General features: G+C 40.3%; 1 protein-coding gene across 10 annotated transcripts in view; it reads left to right on the forward strand.

Moving 5' to 3' along the window:
- Window positions 1-1,154: 1,154 nt before the first annotated feature.
- kctd15b (potassium channel tetramerization domain containing 15b) overlaps window positions 1,155-23,837 on the forward strand; it is a 35,916-nt gene continuing 13,233 nt past the window's right edge. The window contains exons 1-7 of one of the 10 annotated variants that reach the window (XM_077519651.1): window positions 1,155-1,206; window positions 1,537-1,654; window positions 3,967-4,849; window positions 6,490-6,574; window positions 6,730-6,814; window positions 13,915-14,090; window positions 20,468-20,612. In XM_077519651.1, coding sequence (XP_077375777.1) covers window positions 6,764-6,814; window positions 13,915-14,090; window positions 20,468-20,612 — 372 coding nt within the window. In that variant the 5' untranslated portion in view covers window positions 1,155-1,206; window positions 1,537-1,654; window positions 3,967-4,849; window positions 6,490-6,574; window positions 6,730-6,763. The other 9 variants (XM_077519652.1, XM_077519653.1, XM_077519654.1 and 6 more) reach the window with 9 other exon arrangements.

Raw genomic sequence — 23,837 nt, forward strand, 5'->3', positions numbered from 1 at the left:
GCAGATATGATTGCCGCAAAAGGTCCTGTAGCTGGATGGAAAAGGCCCGGGTCCAGGGTGAGGTGGTCCAATTGCTGAGTTTGGGTCAGTCGCTGATCAGATTCGAGGCAGGTGAGTGGCTGAAGAAGGAGTGTCAGAAAATAGGCAAAAAATGCTGACCGTTGTTTTCCAAAGTAAAACCAGATGTTTATTTTCAACTGCTTTATGTTGACAAGTTCCTTGTTATATAGTAATAAGAATACAATGTCCCATTGACATGATTTATGCACCAGCTTTAATGAAGTTAAACAAAAACGACCTATAATGAAGTCTCACAAGCTGCCACGGGCTAAGTGCTTCTTTCACCTTGAGCTAATATCTCTGCATTTTGTCAAGCAGTCAGCTTGGCAGAGAAATTCTTCTAGTTTCCTTTCTATGCCATTTAAATTGAGATTCTCCTGTCAGCACTTAACATAACACAGAGAATGCTGACATCCACTAATTGCCTCTTAAGAGACATAGCAACATACTCAGCAGCAATTATAACTATTTATCATAGGCGTGGCTAGCCCATTTTTATTTACTGCATGTGGTTTTAATCAAGTACAAACATAACATTTTATCAACAAAAGTGCAGTACCCCCTTTTGCCTCGAAAATGATTTGATCCGTCATCCATGTATTAAACCCAACCATCCCGTGATCGCGCCCTCTGCTGAAAACATGTGGTACTGCAACCCCCCCCCCCCCCCCACCCCCCCCCCCCCCCACCCCCCCCATACCCTACTCATTTCTATGTAGAGGACATCTTTTGACCACCACTTTTAAATCCAATGGCCTAGACAGTCAGAACCCATTTCTAGCCCCCCATTTTCAGGGCCCTTGAACATGCTGGACGGGCTTCTTTGACGTAGTTCTACGACCTTCTGTTCGCCCATAGTGGACGTCAAAATGGTCGTTTTGACTACTTACGGAAGTTTGTTAGCTGCGCTCCACGTGACTGTGTTGAGTGTTTGTCATTTTTGATGTTCCAAAAAGTGTTTAAAAAAAAAAGTGACCATTAGATCCACAAATTTTGTTAAAACAATTTTGGGAAAAAAAAAAAAATAGAAACAGAAAAAAAGGCGCTCAGGATCCATGTGGGCGGAGTCAAACGTTTACGTCCACCCCACGTTAGCTACGTCCATTTGAACTGCAGTCTGGAGCTAGCCAGAACTACTCAGGCCAGGTGTGCGTGCGTGTTAGTAGTTTATTACATGGATTCATTTGAGTGAATAGCCTTACTTCTTTACATTAAACCATGATATTTGGTCACTGACCTTTTTGAATTGTAATGAGAGAATTACTCCTTTGGCATGTTATTTGCTAATGTGTTTGTTAAAGCCAACGTGCTACTGACTAGCTAGCTAACTGATTGGATGCCCATCATTGAAACTCTTGTTTTGTGGGGATGTGCGCTGGCGCCAAAACTGTCAGCGCCCCTAAACTTGTAACAAGTATGTTCAGAGGTTTATCTACCACTTAGTGTACTCCTCTTCTTCTCCTACTGTCTTCCCAGCATCAAGCAGTGAGAAGACCAGTGATGGAAGGCTGAGAAGATAAAAGATGCCGAGGAGACGAGGGCGGCAGGCGGCTGAACTGGCAGGAACCATCACTTGTAAAGTGAGAGCAGAAAGGTGATGGAAGAAAATAATGTAACTTTTTTTTTTTTTGTCTGTTCAAGATAAAAACTGAAATTTATCAATTCATACCACGCTGTTAACGGGCTACAGGGTGGGCCGGGAGCTGGGCCCCCGTCTGAGCTAGGACGGATGGGCTTCCGTCTGTGGACTAAATTAATACTGGGATTGCTTTGGGAGCTCCTGAGGAGATAATCAGACATGAGTTATCTGGAGGGCCCAAAGGCTGCCTGGCAGACGGCAGGTGCTCCTCACCAACTTGCACACTTCATTGCTGACCCTTGAGGAATACTTCTGTGGGTTTTTCTGAAATAACTTTTTGTAGAGCCATTAATAACAGTCACAATACTAAAAGATGATTCTGTTTAGGTGACTGGTAACCCACCCTAAGATGGCAGAAACCCATCAGTTTTTTTATTTATTTTTATTTGTTTTTTTTTATTTATTATTATTTATTTATTTATTTTTAATCAAAACAAAAACTGTCATGTCAAACCAGTTTGTGGCTATATTAAGTCAAAGTTTAATTTGTACAATTTGTAAATTAAGTTCATGTTTGATGTGCATTTTTAGGTAAATTAGCAATGGTAGAATGCCGAACTAGTCACAAAATGAACACTCCCCTACTCCACCACCAGATGATGCTGTTTCCTTTCCGATATGTCCTTCCATCCATTTTCTCTCTGCCTTGTCCTCATTAAGGGGTCAATAATGCATCAAACTCTACCAGAGCCTGTCCCAGACTCCCTGCTGACTTTAGATGTGAGATGTGGGGTACGTCCTGGATTGGGCACCAGCCAATTGCAGGGCAATTAGACAAACAATTAACCACGTTTGCATTCACACTTATGGAAAATTTAGAGTCATGTATGTGTTGACCATATTTGTCATTTCATTTGTCATCTGGCAAGCAAAGTGCAGAAAGTCTGTCACAGAAATACACTGATGTCAGTCAGTGAATGAGATTATTCATCATTGCCAACAGAAAAATATCCAAACTCTTCTTTATTATGCCTGTTTCCTCTCTTTGTGGCAGTCTGCTTCTTCCGTGACTATCCTGCCATGTTTTTGTGGTTCAGTAAAAAAAAACAAAAAACAATAATACAATTCAGGGGCTTAAAAATCATTTCAAACTCATTTTAAAACATTAGCTTTAAAATTTGAGTTAAAAGTTGTAGCTGCGCGATGTGTATATGTTGCCACTTTGCAACTACCAATTACTACATTCCCATTATTATTCATTTTATGACTTTTTTTTTTACTGTTTTGTGAGACATAATATGTCTCAAAAGATTCTTTACTGTATCTACTACATTTATTGTCTGCTATGTTGATACGCTAGCCATTAGCAGATGTTCAGGTGTTACTTCCACCACTCCCAAGAACTATCCAGACTACGGCTGTGCAATTAAGCGAAATTCAATTATAATTTCAATTATTACACTCGGCAATTATAAAATCGGCATAATCGAAAACAAAAATAAAAGACTGTTCATACTAATTTTGAGGTGTTTAAATGTATATATTTGCACCTTTTTTTAATTTTAAAATGACTAATTTAATACATCTTGTTTGGTTCAAAAGGAACTTACATAATTATAGTGTTACAAATATGTATAAATGTTTAAACATTTTCTTGTTTTGGACCCAAAAAATAATCGCTTGAATAATTGTGACTTCAATTATCACCAAAATAATTGTGATGATTTTTTCCCCCCATAATCGTGCAGCCCTAATCCAGACCTTTCTTTACATCATCTTGAGAAATGTACCACTCCGATTTCGCTGACATTAACCCACATGGAACGTCGTCTACCTGTCGGACATCTGCTTGAATCTTCAATGAGGCGACTGTTTGATTTCAAGCTGGCTAACGCTAGCTATTCCTCAGCTGGCATGGCACATTAGAAGATGCAGGCCATTTTTTTGGGCGATAGATGAAAGTTTTAGTGATGATCTACAAAATTATTATGAGTTTGCGAATAGTGGTACTGTATTTTATCTATTTACCATGATGTTAACATCAAAAGCCCACCACTTTTCACCCCTAAAAAATATGAATCTGACATGTGAAAGTCCCACTACTGTGAAAAACTGGATTTCCCCCAGAAGAACTTGCTGGGATTTCATGTTATGACCATAAAATGTCATCAGCCGGCAGCCCGGGTCGCGATGTGCTGCACAGAGCACTCTCCGTTCAGCCCGAGGGCCCTGGCCACACTATAAGCTGGCACCCTCCTCCAGCCCCACCTCTTACCCCCCACCCCCACCCCTTTTTATTTATTCTTTTTTTTTTTTTTTTTTTACAGTGACCCACCCAAACCATCCCTGCGTTTCTCCCTCCTCCCTGGCCGCCCGAGGCACCGCGTAGGCTTCCATAGTGTCAGTGCGGCGGCCCTCGCTGTTGACAAAGCAGAAGACACATCAGATCACAACAAAAGCATGGCGGGCTCCGGTTTGTCTCTCGTACCAGAGAAGGGCCCTCGAGGGGGGGCCCGTTGCATGCAGGTCCCCCTCAAACCTTTGCAGACAAAGTGCGTGTGTGTTTCTTTGCGACCGTCGCCATGACAGCGCGGTGATGGATAAGTGCAAATATAAAGCATAAGTCAAGGTTGCGACTTGATGTCATCATGACACATGCACTCTAATGAGGACTGTGGGTGCTGCCCCCCAGGCGTGCAGAGCGGAGGGAGGGGGCGGGGTGGATGAGAGGATGCTATGTGATGCATAGCAGATGTGATTGGCGACATGGCGCCATTCACGTCGTGACTGCAAACCAAATAGCAGCAGCGAGCGGACTTTTTTTTTTTTCAGGCGTGATGCTGTTGAGTGCAAAACAGCTTTGAGAACTAAAGCAGACAAAATGGCTGCTTTCTTTACTTTGTCTGACGGAAATTCCTGTCTCCAATTAACATGCCGGTATGTTAGTAGTGATTACGTCTGTTTCGCATTTCTGGGGTTTGGTGTTGGAATATTGGCTCATACTCCCCATAGTTGAGTGAATTTACTTCTCACTGGCCATTTTGCCACTTGCTGTCGACTTAATGACATCACGGCGCATCAGGGCTCAGTAACGACAAATCACCAAGCAACTGTGATGTCATTTTCAGTCAACAGCAAGTGGCAAAATGGCTGACCGTGGGATGGATAAAAATAGGGGGATTTATCTGCTTAATTCATGCTCCACAATTGGTTAGTAGTTTAAAATAATAATAATAATAATAATAAGTGTAATATTATTCGTGATACCATGTTTAGCCTTGTGGGGCCACATAGAACATATTGTAAAGACAAATTTTCACTTGACTTTCCCTTTAACTATAAGCCCATCCAAAATTGTATTTGGCATTTTAAAATATTTTTGCATTCATCTAATAAAGTTGAAAAACATTAAGAAGTTCACCAGAAATAGCCGGGGGAGCCTGTCATTTACTTGCACAGTAGGTTCAAGATTTTGCCATTGCCCTGTGGTTACTTGTATTGTTTTGTTTTTGCTGAATGTTCTTTAGCCATGCAAGTTCATTTAAAACTCCTTTTATATCAAACTTGCTTGTGCAGTGTATCATGCTTTTATTGAAAAAAAAAGGAGAGCTTTATAAACTAAGTGATGATAATCAATTATTTTCTTAGCCCACCCTCCCTGCTAGCTTTATTTGTGAAGTGTAATTATTCAAACGTCAATTATTTATTGTGAATGACATGCAATATAAGGTCTGACCTGGAGGAAGGTAATCAGGACCACACAGTAAACTGTCATACACTATTTAATATTAGATCGTTCATATTTTTTAAATATATTTTTTAAATTATGCATATACAGATATGTTATACCTAAAAATAATTCGAAATTACAGATATTTTAAATATATTTTACGTTTTATTAGAATCCAGTCTTAAATCTATTGGCCAGAAGCTTGCAGGAGTAGTCATTGTGAGCAGCGCGTGGCTCAGTGGTATGGTGATCGTCACCCGACCCAGAAATTGTGGGTTCGATCCCATGTCATTGTGACCACGTCGAAGTATCCTTGAGCAACATGTTGAACCCCCAGTTGCTCCTGATGCTGTGTCATCAGTTGGTGAATGAGGAATTGAAATGTAAACCTTGTAAGGTGGAAAAGTGCTATAAAAATGAAGTACCATTTAGCTAAAGTGTTAATCTGCTAACTGAGCCATAAATGGTCAAATTAAAAGGCTATCGTAAAGATATGTTTGGGCAACAAACTGCATACAGCAGCTTTAATGTATGTTTTGTGAACTAAATGAATATACAAGTATAAATATACGGCAGAAGAACATCACTAATATTCTAACACACAAACAAAGCCAATGTTGAAGGTTACGACGACTCAGCATTCCCGCAACTGTCAATAAACAATCTCAGTCAAACCCATCATATTCAGAGTAGACCTGAAGCACCTAAAGGTGACAGCACCGGGGTCATTGCACTTCTACCTGCCTCAAAACAGCATCTCTTCCATGGAAATAGTCTCTCTTTGTGCTTTTTTGGAACCATAATTGCCAACTTGAGGCAATGCGGATTTATGTACAATGTAAGCGAACACCTCCAAACGCACACACAAACACACACATGCACATACCTGGCCTATTAATAAAGTGACACCTTTTTACCCCCGCTACTTCTCGGAGGTGACGAACAATAAGTGTTGCTGCAAGCACACACACACACACATCCCAACATCAAGCAGAATGTCAAATGGCTGCAAGAGCAGAAGCAGCCGGGCTCCACCAAGTGCACACTTAAAACTCCACAAAGAAAATCATAATAAATGCAAGTTCTCACTGTTCTTCTCCAACTTTCTCCACATGGCCAGAGGGGAGTGCTCGTCTGATGGCAAATGCCAAATGCTTGAGAGACATTATGGATAATGCTGCTGTTACCCAAGGCTGGAAGTGAAGGTATTGTTCGACCTGGCTGATGTTAGTCATCAGAAGAAATCAATAGATGCTCAACCCCCACCCCCCTCCCGTCCCTCAAAAAAAAAAAATAATAATCTACAAAGCGATGAAAATGCCCTTTCACTTACCGTTTGCATTTGTCTCCATTTGTCTAGTGTTGGTGGTTCAAATTTGATTGTGATCTGACAAATGCACGGACAAGTGGTGGCTATGTTGGCAGGCACGACGTTCCCATCAAAGGTAATGGAAAGCATAGACATTAGCTTAGCATCACCATAGACACGCAACTCAAAAAGAGCGTGTCATATCACTCTTACTCTTCATATATATGCATGATGTCTAATAGAGTCAGCTCTCGTCACATGCTACATCTAGTATGATGCTGATACAACGGGAAAACGCCACAGCAATGTGTTCAAAGTTAGGTGAGTTTAGCAAGCGGCAACGTAAGATGGCTGCTGGTGGCTACATTTCTTGCTATGGCGAGTAAGTGGCTTTTTTAGTCCATGCATATTGTTAAGTCTGTGCAGTATCACATCAAAGTATCAAATTTGGACAAACTTAGACTTTTAAGACAGTTTCAAGTGTTATTTATATTTATTTATAAAATCGTTTTACGCAGTGAGCATTTTCAGGCTACGTAAATGGCACAAAACAATAATTTTGTACTGGATTAGGTGTTTTCGGGGGACAAATAAAAAAAATTCTTCAAGCTATTTTGCAGACTGTGCACATAAATATATCAAATTCAAGGATGGCCGGTGGGATACAAAATGGTTTTATGTGGCCACATATTTCTAATATGAATCTTTCTCTTTTTTTAGAATCAAATAAGAAAACCAAAATGCTGCAAAATGACACAAATTTGTGTTTTGCCTGCCAAGATGGCCTTTAGAATAGTTTGAGGTGTAAATGGCATGCAAACCAGAGAGCTGTTATTTGGGGGAGACAGCACTTGATGAGCCATTTTACAGTATTTGTCAAAAATCTATTTCTAATACTATTTATTAATATAATTAAGTATAAACTAATGCGGGCGGCACGGTGGGGGGTGGCTAGCACGTCCGCCTCCCAGTTCTGAGGACTCGGGTTCGAGTTCAGGCTCCGGCCTTCCTGGGTGGAGTTTGCATGTTCTCCCCGTGCCTGCGTGGGTCTTCTCCGGGTACTCCGGTCTCCTCCCACATTCCAAACACATGCATGGCAGGTTAATTGGCCGCTCCGAATTGTCCCTAGGTGTGCGTGCGAGTGTGGATGGTTGTTCGTCTCTGTGTGCCCTGCGATTGGCTGGCAGCCAGTCCAGGGTGTACCCCGCCTACTGCCCATACACAGCTGAGATAGGCGCCAGCTACCCCCGCGACCCTAGTGAGGAATAAGCGGGCAAGAAAATGGATGGATGGATAAACTAATGCACAATGCGCTAACCCGGCACTCTTGAACCTGAATGAAAGTGAATCTCGTTAAATGTCATTACTAACGATCTGTCCTGTTATTGACCTGAAAACCATGACTTTTGCACACTGATTTCTATGCAATGCCATTTCTAGTAAATCATGAATAGTTAAAAACCTTTCAGATGCTCTATCACGTCATCACGTCATTAAAAAAGGGCAGGTGCGGCGGGGCGAGATGCATTAATGTCCTCCTCAACGTGACTGTAGGCCACATTAACAGCACCTGTTTTTTGGGGCCTGGAGGCAAAGGTATTATTTTTTATATATGGCCATGCATTAATTCATTGACTTCATGAATGCAAATGGAAGTTCCTGCATCGAAATACTCTTGATTTACGCGTATTTGAAATAATGCAGAATGTTTCGGAAAAGCTTATTAGTGATCAATAATTTGATTGGACACTTTTTTCTGCTGCACCTACCTATGCACCTGCTGTTGTGAGGCGCGCACAAGTCGTCAGTGTGACCTACTTCACATTGACACGGCGCAGCTAAAATCCATAAATTAAGGAAATTAACTGATGGGGCCCCAAGCCACTTTGTAAGCTATTTAAATCTTTAAATTTACAACATCCCTGCATAGGCCCGCCACATGTAATTGAACTAACTCCAGGCTTGTTTCCTTTTAATGAGAAAAAAAAAAAAAAAAGCCAGCACCCCCCCCACACACACTCCCTTCACCCTCCCCAACTCCACCACATCCCTCCAGTTCGTACCTCTGGAAACAACAAATCTGTGCCAGGGGGTTTGGATGAGGGGGCTTTCTCGGGCGCACCGGGGTCTAATTACCAAGACTTGGCCCGCTTGGAGGAGAGACACGTTCCCACATTCCCAGCAGTCCTGCTGTCAAATATCACCAGTGTTATCACTCTATTACCTCTTGAAAAACTTGCACAAGAAAGTGTCAGTCCATTAAGATGGATGGAAATTGTACACTCGCCATATTACCAACCTCAAGATACACTCACTTTCAAAAGTATTGGCATGGTGAGGCCAAGTCCTTTATTTTTTCTTTAAAGTGAAATCACAAAAGGTGAATATGAGATCAGAGATCAGAAAATAGTCATTTTATCCTCTTCCTAATTTGTTCATTTGCTGGAGACTGACTGGACCATGAACTTAATATGGTTCTTGGTTCTTCCAGTCAACCCCCATTTATCGCATGAGCAGTATACGTGCTCGACCCACCGACAAAAGGTGACCATTGTCACATGACTCTGTTACACCAATCAAGCACGAGTGACCATGATACCACATGGCGAAAGTTTTCACTGAGTAAATTACATGAAGCATGGCAGAAGCTCCAGGAAAAAAAAAACCCCAGCTGAGCCTGTGCTGTTTCATTAGTGTAAAAAAAAAAAGATCATTTAAAAATTAATTTAAGATAATTTCCTGTGCTTGAGTTTACCTTCCTATATATCTGTTTTTCTAAAGATTTAATTCACAATTGTTCTGGTTAAAGTGTAATTGTTGGTCAATATCTGGATGTGCATTTTTTTTTTTTAATCTATTTACTGTTCATTGTCTTATTATAAAAAGAATAATTCAAAATGTAATCACCAGCTCCAGTTACTCGGTGCTTGAGCATTTTTTTTTGTCTAATTATGTACTTAATTATTTGGAAGAATACTTGTCATATTATTTTTAAGTACTACTAATGATTGTTGGCTATAACTGTACTCTACGAGGGAGCAGAATTTTGGAGGACTTCTCTCAAAATGCATATTTTCTAACTTTTATATTGTGTTTTAATGCATTTTGTGCGGATAAAAAAATGCTTTCACAAAGGAGACCGCTAAATAGTGAAAATAATAATAACAACAACAATAATAATAATAATAATAATAATAATAATAATAAACTAACGAATTCAGTAGCCATCAGGGGATCAAATAATTATTCACCCACTGTATTATTGGTGTTGTTATTGTTTTGACAGTGATTTATTAAATATATATATATATATATATATATATATATATATATATATATATATATATATATATATATATATATATATATATATATATATATATATATATATATATATGTGTGTGTGTGTGTGTGTGTGTGTGTATTGTTTTATAATAACTCCCCGTCAATTACACATAGGCTTATTGGTCTTTATGATCAATAGTTAATAATGAGATGTAGTACCCACTTCTTGCACTGGTTGGTGCCAAATATCAACAAACGTTTCCTCTCTTTGGATGCTGGTAGTCGCGAGTAATTACTGGGCTCAATGCTGCATCAATTATTCACACTTATTTACCCGCAAATAAAAAAACATACGAATAAATAAATAATGGACCACCTTGACTGACTCCAAACTTTTTTTTTTTCCACCGAAAAACAAAACTCTTCACGCATGACTCACTTCCATTGTGTCACACACATATGCAAAAATAACAATAATCAGCTTGTGAATCCCATTTTGCAAAAGTCTGGAGGCTGTCTGCTTTCATTTTGAGCATGAGTGAGGAGTGTGTGTGTGCAAGTGTACGTGTGTGTACGCGTGTGTGTTGTGGCCAGATATCTCCATCTAAGCCCCTGCGCTATAATTGAAATGGCGCATTTTGCTGCGGGCGGCCTGTGAGGGCTGCTTTCTGCTGCGGCGTGCATGCACGTCCGTGGACGTCATTTGATTTGAATGGCCTGAGGGAAGTGAGTGAGTGAGTGAGTGAGTGTGTGTGTGTGGGGGGGGGGGGGGGGGGGGGGGGGGGCCTGCCTCTGCGTGCGTGCCTCTTTGCAACAACAACCACATCATCACCATCATCCACTCCAGACATTGAGGCGAAGAGCTGGAGAGGAAAGAGGAGGAATTCTCCGATGCTGAACTGTATGTTGACTTTATCAACAAGTTCTCATCGGCTTTTGATTGGAGCACAGGAGAAACATGGCTGACTGGCTGACTTTGAACTTTGGAGATGGAGCTTGAACGCCTTTAGCGCCAAGTCGCCTCTGGGACTATTAGTACATATTTAATGTCTGTGTTCCCTCTTTTTGTTGTTTAAACTTTGAGTGGAGGCGAACGAACTCTGTTATTATTGTTATTATTATTCTTTTTTTCCCCTTGGGAAAACACAGACACGTGCACGCGCACACAAACATATAAGATAAGTTGCTATCTGTGCAGGCGTAATTTTTCGGCTCTAAGGGGAGGAGGTGAAGAGAAAGAGAGAGCAGAGGAGAAGGAGGGGGGTTTATATCACGCTTTTCTTTCCCTGAGAAAATTGCCTTGGCGAGAGAGAGGAGTTGAGCTAATTGTAGCCTAATCCCTGGCCCAGAGGCGCTCGGGCAGCCCGGAGCCACATTCTTCTCCTTCATCATCATCATCCCTTCTCCTTCTTTTCTTCTTCTTCGGGATTATTCTTCTACTCCCGATAAACGACAGGAAGACTTTAATTTAAAGAAGGAGGAGGAGGAATAAGACGAAGGGGGAAGGAAGGACGTAAGGAAGAAAGCTCATCTCATCGATGTTCAAGGTAAGCAAGGACGCCTCCTGTGTGCGCTTCTTTCTTTCTTTCTTTCTTTCTGGCTTCGGACGCATGCTTGCTTGACAAGCCAGGGTCGTGGCAGCCGTGAACGCATCACACTTTTGCATACATGCGCGGTTTCCCCGCAAGATTTGTGTGTTTTTCCTCTCGTCTCTCCGACCTGGACCGACGAGCAAATATTTGAGCTTTTTTTTTTTTTTTTTTTTTTTTTTTTGGTGTCTCTTCACCCACCGGACTTTCATCTGGACTCACTGTCTGTCTACCATGTTCGAAACGGTAAATACGACGCTAAACGACGTATGGTGTGTTTTGTGCAACATTAGGATCGTTTTTCAAACCGGCGTGGTAACGTCAGACCGGGAATAATAATAGTGATAATAATATTAAGACGCCATGTTGAAGATTTCTCTTTTTCTGCATGTGTGCATGCTGCAACGGAAGAGTGTAGTGAAATGTGCTTTATACTGCTCTTTTAAGGCAGGGTTTCCCCCCAAAGTTGGGGACTCCAACTCCTTACGTCATGTATTGCTGTAACATTGCCTTTTGCCCATTAATGTGTGCCTGCTTGATTATTATCAGTTACAGAACATTTTAGCATGACATCCCTCAAAACTGTGTCGCGAGCCCTCAATAGCCTATTTAGGGAAGAGTAAGTGCATTAAGGTTTAATTCATTCATTTGTGTTTGTATTTTTTATGCAAAGGTTATATACTTTGTTTATTCTTTAGAAAGAGGTAGTAGTACGGTATTGTAAACCCACCCCCTAACCCCCAACTTCTCGGCTCCTTTTCCCGGGATTTGGAACGTAATCCCATCCTCATGTAATCGTATTAGAGAACATGATACTCCAAGTGAGGCGGGCACCACCCTGGGAATTTAAAAAAAAAGAAGAAAAAAAAAAAGACTTTTGAGTTTATAACTTCCGCACTGTGCAACAACAAGCTAATCGTTTTGATTTAGTGATGAGTAAAATTCAATTATGTCAGAATGCCCCCCCCCCCCCCTTTTTTTTTTAAATGTGGCTTTAATACTGCAGGGAAGAAACATGTCAGTCATTATGAAGAGATCACAGACCACCATGTGACCTTTAAAACACACGTGATCCCTTGCGTTCACTTTGGCAGAACAAACTCATAAGTTTTGACACTAGACCTTATGTCATCGGCCACTTTGAAGCTGAGCTGGTCCACACACCGAGACAATATAGAAGAAGTGAGCTATAATCGTTTATGAAAACAACACTTTGCAATAATACGTTGTAAATATCCTTATATTGTATTGTTAAATAGCAATAAATGACAGATTTCAACATAAGGCTCATTGTTTGGTAAACTCAAGCTCTTGACAAATAAACGGAAAGTAGCCCCGGTCATGTCAAGTCCCTACCATTTTTAGAACTCACAAAACATGTGGATGCATCACTATTTAGCTATTAGTAGCGGGATTAACAAACAAGTTGAAGTATTGAAAAAGCTCATAAGGAGCCCTATGGTAACCTGGGCACAACACGAATAATGATAGTAATTGGTTAGCTGTTTAGTAGTTTTTCCAATATAGTGAAGTTACAAAATAACATACTGAACAAAAACAAACACGTATTTTGGTGGTTGCCATGTAATATGTTAATGTAGATACAATTTAAAACACTACTAACATTTTACCAAACAAGATGCTTCTGTTGAGTGAGCCGGTTTAATGATCAGAACATATTAACATTTTTTTTAAAGGGATTTGTGTTAATTTGCCAAAAGCATGCATGCTATATATTGTTGTTAATTTGGCGTGTTGGTGGCTTGCTGGTGGCATCAACCTGCCACTTCAATGGCTCCTTTTAAGCAACCGTCACTCGGTGCACCTAATACGTTCATTTGTTCCCTTTCCAATATTGCTCCTAAACATGGATGTGATCATTCTATTTTTTATTTTTTTTTGTGTGTGTAAGTGTGCAAGTGGAAACCCCCTCCCCTCTAACTCCCACACTGGTGTGTCTGGGTGCATCACATCTCTCCCATAATGCGACCTTTAATTAGAATATTGCAGCAGCAGTTTGTTTTATTCCCCTAGAGGCTGACACCTAGCATCCCTCCCTCTCCCTCGTTCTCGCTCTCACTCTCTCTTGTCTATCTGTCTGTCTGTCTCTCTAATAAGCATCCTCCTCCTATCCCCGCCCGCGGTGCTGAGCCAAAAGATGCAAACATACTTAATTAGAGGCGCCGCGGTGTAGTAATACTCAGGCGAGGGCGACGCGACCAGGCAGTCATGGAAGCCATCTGATCAGGAAGGATATCGTCTTGATTTTTTTGGCCCACTGTAGGATCACTCTTCCTGCACCATTCTTTTATTTTCCCCCTACTCTCCTCCTCCAATGGCTTTTTTGTACACTTGCTTCCAGGAGGGGCGAAGCATGTCGCGGCTCTCTCTGACCCGGTCCCCGGTCTCCCCCCTGGCGGCCCAGGGCATCCCTCTGCCGGCGCAGCTCACCAAAGCCAACGCTCCCGTGCACATCGACGTGGGCGGGCACATGTACACCAGCAGCCTGGCCACCCTCACCAAATACCCTGACTCAAGGTAAGGAACTCTGGATTGTCTGTCTACACCTGTCCAATGATTCAACCTGTTGTGAGAAATTGTAAACACCATTTTTTTCCCGTCATTATCCGAAATATTTGTGGCCCAAACCCGTCAACTTTTCAGCTTTTATATTGTATATTGATGTTGGATGGCCAGGAGTAGAAATCATATCACATCTTCGATTTTGTAAGAGTGTGATCTAAGGCATCCTTTTAAAAGGCAAAACAGTGAAAACGTTGATTCTTAAGCTCCTGCTGCCTCTAGCGTAGTGGTCACGACACAGTTTTGGAGACTGTAATTCAGCGTCTTATCTGTAAAAAAGATGTTCTTGTGTGTTATGTGGTGGAAAAAATTATATGACCTTCACAGTTTGTAAAAGAACCAGTATTATACTTCAGTTATGTGTTTATAAACATAATAGTCGGTTTGGAGTTATGATGTGAACAGCATTGTTTGGATCAGACTGTGTCATCATTGCCTAAAAGGAAATGTTGTGTTGTAACTACTTTAGTGTGCTTGAAGAAAGAATGAATGGACATATGCAAGACGTATGGGTGGAGTGGAGTTAATCTTTTTCATATCACGCACAGTGTTGTAGAACTGCACTTCATCAAACTGTGAATTGCTTCTAACATTTTTAGCCTCTCCAATTGCTAAATAAAATAACCACAACGTTATGAAAACCTTTCAGTATGATCCAATTCAATTGTACACCATTATATCTGTATAGGCAGGTTTTTAATACAGCTTTTGTATTAGTTGTATTAGGTGTACCTAATGAAGTGTCCAATGAATATAAGTATACATATGCCTACAAAAGTGAGCTGACAAACGTCTTTCATGGTTTATTCTAAAGGTAAAGCAGTGGGAGATCTTGATTCAGATTCCACAAACAAGACTCTAAACTTACAAATACACATAAAAAATGAGTCTCAAATACTTGAGGAAGTCACCCCTCACGTTGCTTTTCTTCATACAATCTTCAATGTCAGCCGTCAAAGTCCCATGCGGGCCAAGGTAAACACACACCGGTCGGGTTGTTAGAAAATCTGCCAAATTGGCTACAGGAAACAATCCTCCTAATCCCCTGATAATAAAAGGCTTGATATGAGTACAGTCAGCTGACAGGAAATCCCCAGACAGCTCCTCATTTTTATGTTAAAGGAAAAATAAAAGCTCATCTCAGACTCGGATTGATGATTGTTGTTACCATTTAAGCTGCTACGTTCTTCCCTGATAACAACAGCTTGTATTTATGTTAACATAATAGGTTTTAGGATGTAAGGATTTTTTTAATACATTTATTTCAGATGGCAAAAGATGCTAATGAAAGCGTGTTTTTCTGTGCAGCTGAACGGCATATGGAAACAAAAAGGCTGCAAGCTAAATTAGCTCAAATTCAAGTACACAGACAAAGGCCTACTAATCGTTGTTGATAACTATAAATAGTAATTGCATTAGCCACAGTTTTTTGGGAATACAGATATACTAATGTGCTAATTTTGCCACCCTTGTGAACTGTATTCCATTCACTTTGTTGAACCGTTGACTTAAAATAAAAAAGTATTGAAACAAATCTGCAAAAATGTTCCTACGACGGTGGCAATTAACATAGTACTTAAGTCAATTAATCAGAATTACAGTAAATATTTCTCTAAAAAAAACACTTCTAGGTCATAGATATACAACTCATAATCACAGAAAAAAATCTTTCAAAATAAGTTTCAAAGTAATGTTTGAAGATGATGCCATTATAGTTTGATTCTAAACATTAAAAACAGTTGAACATAAAAGAAGCGCACCTTTGTTTTGTGCTCATCACTACCAAAACTGATTCGTTTGTGTTGATAATTATGAGGCTTTTCTAGCTAAGTGTACATTTATGACTTTATTACTCTAATGAGCGGAGTCAAAAATACTTACAGGGTGTGATACCAAATTCCATAAAATGGCTTGTGTGCATATAGTTTTTATATGACACTGCCACCCACTGGCCTGGCATGCTTACTACACTGTTTTCATGTTTTTATTTACTTGTTTTCCCGGTGGTTTCAACAACTTTTGCCGTTTGTGTTTGAAACTTTTCCTCATGTTTCTAGGTCATCTTTTGTGTAAACAAACTCCAAAAGTGTTGTACAGTGTTTGAATATGACAGTTGCTTTAGTCGGCAGTGTGAGATGTTACAAAGACATTTTTGACGGCAAGCAAGCAAACCCAAAACACACATATAGAGTCATGTCAGAGCATTGTGATGGTTGCAGGAGCGAGGATGCTTTGAGTGTTCTCTCTCTCTCTCTCTCTCTCTCTCTCTCTCTCTCTCTCTCTCTCTCTCTCTCTCTCTCTCTCTCTCTCTCTCTCTCTCGCTCTCTCTTCTTCACACACGCTCCTCTGCTCGCTCGGCCCGTCTCTTTCTGTTTCTTTCTCACCCGGGATCACGCACACACACACATACGCTCACTGTTGTCTCTCGCTTTTCCCAGCCTCCTCAGAGCACACTTGGCCTCGGGGCCCTACTTTCCGCCGGAGCCAGTGGAAGGAGGCCCCCCCTCCGCCCCCTCTCCTCCACCCTCTCTTGCCTCCCCCCTTTGTGTGAATTAGGATAATGGCTGACAGCAGAAAGCAAAACAATTACACTGTGGCAGGATCCAGAGAACGCCACGCACATCCGGTGGTGGTCCAGAAAGGGAAGACGGTCAGGCAGTGGCGAGTACCTAAAAGGGCATGGTTAAGGAGTTTCACGTTGATGGTGACTTTTAATAGATCGCTCGCTGAATAATGCAGTGTGCCAAGAGAAAGTTAGTCTAGTAACTAATGTGCGACTATCCGTCTTCCTCAGCGGCGGTCCATATTAAGGGACAGTGGCCATGAAACATTGATGGCGCACTCTGTGGAGCTCTCACTTGAACAGAAGCTGAGGAAATTAGGGGCAAATGGTCCACACAGACATCGGAGCTATTTGGATAGGAACACTTTTTTTCTCTCCTCTGTTTTCTCTTCCATGTGTGATCGATTAGAAGTGGCATCATGCATTCAGTTGCTTTAAATGCTCACAAATGGCCCACTGTCATGCCATTGAATGTGGAGGTTCTAGAAAAAACTCTTTTTAGTTGATATGTCTTGTTCTTTGCCGTTGCTTTGTGTGTAGTCTTTGAAGCTTTAAAAGATTTTAAAAGCTATACTGCAAAAAGTGATGTTTCTTTTCGGGATGTTCGATACCACTTTTTTCTAACACCGGTACCGGTGCGACAGTGCGAGTACTCAACTCTTGAGTAGTCGCTGATACCAATACCAAGTAAGTACTGATACCACTAGAACTTTTGATGTATAAGATTTCACAAAAACAATGCCAGATAGTTTTTAAAAACAGACCTATATATCTCAATGAATGGCAAATTTATCTTATGCATTTTTTAATGAAATACAAAAACATAATAAAATGTATTTGAAATAAATAAATTCTTAATGGGCATCTGTCAGATATGTTCCTGATCGTAAAATGGCCCCAAGAGAGAGGTTGATAACCACTGTCGTGAGTTATGATACTTTGTAATAAGGCCAGGTGTTGGCCCAATACTGATACCTAGTAGATACTTCGACGGTACCTGAGTGAGCCTTCTTTTTCCACATAATTCTGTCTAACTTACAATGCTGAGCAAATTATTTGTTTGTAAACTAAAAATGTCACTAACTCAGAATACGCTACACTTTCAATATAGTAATCAAATACTTTACAGTTATTTGCCCCCCCAAATTATATTTGGTGATACAAAATTATTTGCACTCACACACTGTTTGTGTATATATTATTATTATTCTGCTTCGCAGTAATTTGGAACCGTACTGCATTACTGCTAGTATTTTTTTTCGTGGTAAAAAAAACTATATATATATATATATATATATATATATATATATATTAAGATCAGTGGAATGAATAGAAGAAGCTCGGCTAACTCTCACCTTTTCTAATACCTATATTGCTGTGATGAACTTTTCTCCTGGTCATTTTTATTGTTGAGGATGACTTGGGAGACATGTAATATAAACATTCAACACAATTATTTGCTCCTTCATTTGTGTCAGGCAACAGTGCAAACTTCATGTGCGAATTCGGTCTGTGTGTACCCCACCTAACGTTTACTATTGTTGGCACCGGACATTTAACAAGCAGATCAGATAGGAATCCGACAATCCAGACTTTGCTGACTTTAGTGTGTGTGTGTGTGTGTGTGTGTGTGTGTGTGTGTGTGTGGGGGGGGGGGGGGGGGGGGGTATCAGAATATTTGTATTAAAACATAAGCAATAAAGTTCATTCTGGACCATTGTGACCTTCTGATTTTGCGCACAATTTGAGGAAGGCGCTTTAATGCACAAATCAAAACCTATGTAGACGAGTTTGCCGTAAAAGAACGTGAGAAATGTGGCTTCCAGAAGAGTGGAAATGATCCTACTGCCTATTTTCATTGAATCCAATACTTTTAGGCCATACAGTGTACATGCAGAAGACTACCTGTTAAACCTCTCATCTAAATGAATGGAAAAGGGCAAATATGTGAAGGCCGGCGGAGAGAGCGAGTGAAAGAGTGAGTGGAGGAGGAGGAGGAGGAGGAGGAGGCGGGTGGTGGTGGTGGGGGGCAAAGAAAAAGAAAAACAGGCAGCATTTTAATTGCTTTTTAAAAAAGTGGAGATGAAAAACAGAGTTAGCCCGCAGGCGTATGGTGAAATTCTAGCTGGAAGAATTGCAAGACCATATGAGAAAGGAACACCCCGGGCCAAACAGGGAGATGAGTATTGGTTTTTTATAAAGCATTTTGCATCGATTTCCAGAGAGAAAAGCGAGCGAGGGAGACGGGAGGATGGAGACGGAAGGGAGAAAGAAAAGGAGGGAGAAAAAGAGACATCTTTTCTTCCTCACGCAGTCAAAGAGGAGAAAGGGAATTGTTGGGGTCAGCTGACACTTGACGAAAACCCGTTTGAAAAAGTGTGCTTTTAATCAAAACAGCTTACAAGTGATGTTTGCTTTCAAGATGTTTCTTTTGCTTTGTTCCCGCTCCTTGTAATAGAATTTGATGTTTTCGCACTGGTGTGAGGGTCAACTTATTGCACAATTATCTTTTGTCACCCAATGCAGGGAAGCCAAGCTGCGATGAAAGAAAAAAAAAACTGAAGAAAATGACAGCACACAAAGTCTCGCTAACAGTTGTTTTGCACCTAAAATGATGGAAACTGCCAATTGTCTTGCACAAGCACAAGCACAAGCAGTCCCTCTATTGTGCTAAAATAAAGCACATTTAGTGTGGCAATAACAAGATGAAGCATTAGGAAAAACAGCAGCCCCAAGCACGACATGAGGAGTGGTTTTAATTATTGGGGAAAAGAGCATGTTAAATATTCACAAAAATTCAATGGAGTGGCACTCAGTAGGGTACACCTTCATACTGTATGTCTGAATTGATGCAAGTATAAGAAGTTCACCGGTTAAATTTGAACGGTTTCTGTCTGTTTGTTTATTGCACATAGAAACATAACATAGAAACATATATAAACATAAACAAGTAGCAAATAAAAATTTAAAGAAAGAAGAAGTTCATAGCAATCATTAGTGATGGTTTACATGTCCAAAGGGAGTAGGAAGAAGTTAAAAACTTATCTAGTCCTACCCCTTAATCTTTGTATCTTTTAACTTATTTCATTATTAATACAGTAAATTAATACATTACAATAAAAGAAAATGTGTGATTCTGCTTGTGTAGACAATTACAATTACACTTTAACATAACTAATGACAGACAACAATTCTCTTATCACACAAGTATAAATACAAGTTAATGGAGAAAACGCAGGCAAGTATGGAGAGGGCTCAAGCCAAGATTTATATGCAGGATCTTTTGACAATGAGGCAGACATACTCGCAGCTCGGCACTGTATCAGCTCAACAAAACAGTGAAGCTTGACTTTGATAGCATGTGATGAATTTTACCGTTTATATGTAGTGTAGTATAATACGAATACATCGCACATTAGTATGCGACTCTTGTCCATTCCTCGCTTCTGTTTCATTTGCAACTGTGTAACAGGTGGAATAAACGCGACGAAATACCACATTCACGCCATTAATTTTTGTAAGTACATGCGGCGAGTGTGCAATCTGTCCACAGTGGGACACTTCAAACGAGTCTGCAGCGGAGGAACGCTGCCTTGAGCTCCTTGTTTCAAACGGCCATGTGAAAAAAAAAAAAAAAAAGGCATCTCGGGCTAGCAGCTAATAAAATTGAAAAATAAATGGAGGGTAATTGTTTCATGCATTCGACTGGAGTTAGTTTCATTTCATTAAGTGTGTGTTTTGTGTGTGTGGCGCTCATGTCAATTTGCAGAATTAGTCGCCTGTTCAACGGCACCGAGCCCATCGTGCTGGACAGCTTGAAGCAGCACTACTTCATAGATCGCGACGGCGAGATATTCCGCTACATTCTCAGCTTCCTCAGGACCAGCAAGTTGCTGCTTCCCGAAGACTTTAAGGCAAGTGTCGCCACACCCACAACATGAAATGCAGATTGGATTCATTGTAGAAACAACTTGTTTCATTTCTATCCAAATCCGCTGTAATACACTACAACATGTGGAATGCGTCTGGAAAGTATTCACAGCACTTCACTTTTATCCCACATTTTATGTTACAGCCCTATTTCAAAATGGAATAAATTCTTTTTCCCATCAAAATACAATACTCCACATACTGTACTGACAACATGAAAAAAATGTTTTTGAAATATTTACAAATGTACTAAAAATGTTTATGCTGTACAATAGAACTGCCAACTTAGTAGCTAGCATGATGGTACAACAAATAACTATATGAATCATTTATTTACAATAACAACTGTGTGATTTATTTTGGATGGCTAACCATTCCTAAAACACACTTGAGGAGTGAGTCATCTGCCAGTTAATAATAAAAACAATATGTAGGCAACAAACAAATTTGGACTGTGAACATGCCATTTATGACAGAAAAACATGTCTGCAATCAATTAAACATATAAAATATCCCAAACGTAGATCTCCACTGGCTGATGACATAAATTGGCAAGCGACACACATCTGTGAAATGGGTTCTTAGAGACACAATCGTATGTGTTCATTTTACTGTAATTTTCTGAGTTGAACAGTGCCATTTGATGCTACACGTATAGCATATTAGCCACGAGCTTAGCTGCACTTTTTTTTGCTATTTGTTAAGCCAGTTTTGCTAACTTGTCCAATTCCTTATTGTATTTGCTACACGAGACATTTTAATAAAAAGAAAATTCACACTGTTTAGAAGTCAGCCCACATAGCTAGCCTCGATGACTGGCAAAAATGTTTAAAATGAAAATTCATGCTACGTTTCCCATATCGCGAAGGCGAGCTGGATGACTTTAGCTGCCAGGTGCCTTACAAAGTTTATTTATTTATTTATATACTATATATATAGACACTAAGCTGTTAGACTGGTTAGTTTAGAACTCTGTCACAGTATATTACACATTTTTATATTATTACATTTTTGAAGCATGTTTCCAGCTTGTTTCTGAGAGATACTTTTTCCATGATGCTAGCTGCTGTCAAGAAAAATCATTTGTTTACTAATGAGGTTGTGCACTTGAAAACACAAATAATATGGAAAGCTTAATCCACTGGTGAAACAAATCTGATTTAAATTAACTTTAGCCAGTTAGCCAAAATATGTATGAATCATCATTGCCATTCAAGGCTCTGTTACAATGTTTATTTCATCCAAGGCTGCTTCCTGTTGAAGGATTATTGCGCGATATTGTTTATTCTCCTCATCACTGTAATCCACCTTAACTGAAATGACCTTTCCACGCGGGCTCCTTGTTCATCATTCTCTCCAAGGGAACGTGGCGAGACCGAGCCACCCGGAGCCGGGGGCCAGGTCTTGGGGGGGCCCCCACAGAGAGTCTGAACCAGATCCAAGCCTCAAAGAACAGAATGCGACATGAAAGCCCCACATATTTTGGCAAATGACGGTCTGACTCAGTACCGATTAGTTTTCCGCCATCTTTATTCATGCTTTGCTTCGCCTTCTGTGAAATCTTGACAGTCCAATCAGGCAGCCGCGCTGGAGGAGAATGTGTCCGACTTCATTGCTTCGACTCATTACAATTCCCTCGCATAAGCCCGTGTTGATCTGCATACCTTTCAATTTGCGTGAAGCTCGAGCAAAGGGTGGAGGAGGAGGGTAAAAAAAAATGCAAATAGTGCGAGGCAGAATTGAGCATGTCCTTATCTGAACACAATCAGGCTTGCCGTCGCCCGAGGGCTGGGTCTGTTCTGCTGCTGGCAGCCGCAGCCTTGTGTGTTTTGTTAAATCAATGTGAAAGTCTGAGCAGAATAGCAAAAAGAAAGATTTCGGCCGACATTGCTGGAACAAAAAATATTCACTATTAATAACCCCTCTCGTTATTCAACGCACAATTAATCACACAAGAGTAAGCAACGCTCAGTCGCACTGAAGGTATGCTTATGAACCGTTAAGTTTGTGCTATGAATCAATGGTACTTAGTCTATTCCGGGACACAATTCCATTTTTCGTATTTTTACTGTGTGAAAGTCTAATAACGTGAGGTACACATACTTATTTTTCACATCTAAAGTGATTTATTTTTATTTTTTTAATGTGAGACCTCGCGTGTTCTTACTGCTCTTATCGTGTATAGTACGTGTTGAAAGACTAAAGATTTTTTTCAAAGTCGATGTGATGAAAGTTGTGATGAAGTTGATTAATTGATAACATCATTTATATTTTTCAGCACAGTACAGTGGTCCCCAACCTTTTTTTATTTGCCTCCTAACTGTTTCACGTGAAGACATATTTCGATGGACAGGCATAGAAACAAGACCAAAACATTATTACGCTCATACGCTGAATGTAGTTTTTGTAATTAGTGGAAGACCTGTCTGTTAACAAGCTGTCTGGTCATATTTTGCGTTTTATACTGTAGCAGAGAATTTTGTAAGACGGGGCATCTTACCCAGGTGACCAAAAATGATGGATTTCGCTGCTATACTGTTTTGACTGACTGAGATTTTATTGTATTGAACTATAAACTTGCATATTTTGCTGGTTAGCATGCTACCGGCCTCATTCTTGGTGAAATATTTCCACACAGTTTCATCTTCGTGCATGTATGTTGCACTCCAGCATGTGTTATGAAATGGTGTCATAAAGCGACATAAGTATGATGATGTTGGTGCGTTGTGTAAATAAGTTCTCAATTGTTGTCCGTGCATTGTTGGACACAACATTTAAGTGACAAAGATGGAGCCTCACTTTGCGCCAAGTGCTGTTGTTTGTATTACTATATTTTAAGACTAGCGGTGATATTAGCCAACGCTAGCGAGGGTAACCGCTCCTTATCCACCAGCAACTTATTTTCATGATATTTATTTGGTGAAGTCCGATGCCAAGAGTCAGTCAGTGGCATCAGCGCTTGCTATGCTAACATGATAATCCTTGAATAAGACAATTAAAATTTAAAGACAATTTAAATTGTTTAAACTAACAGGGACTATATGGAATTAGAATTTCAATTTCCAGCCATAACCAAAACTATCAACAAAAGTGGGGAAAAATGGTTACACTTGGTTTGCTATTTTATGATACGTGTGTCAAAATGACAACGATTCATGATGTTCAAATCCACTTGTGTGTCTCATTATTTTTTCCGAGGCCACTCTGTC

Source organism: Festucalex cinctus, chromosome 4 (assembly GCF_051991245.1).
Source record: "Festucalex cinctus isolate MCC-2025b chromosome 4, RoL_Fcin_1.0, whole genome shotgun sequence".
NCBI classification, from domain to species: Eukaryota; Metazoa; Chordata; class Actinopteri; order Syngnathiformes; family Syngnathidae; genus Festucalex; species Festucalex cinctus.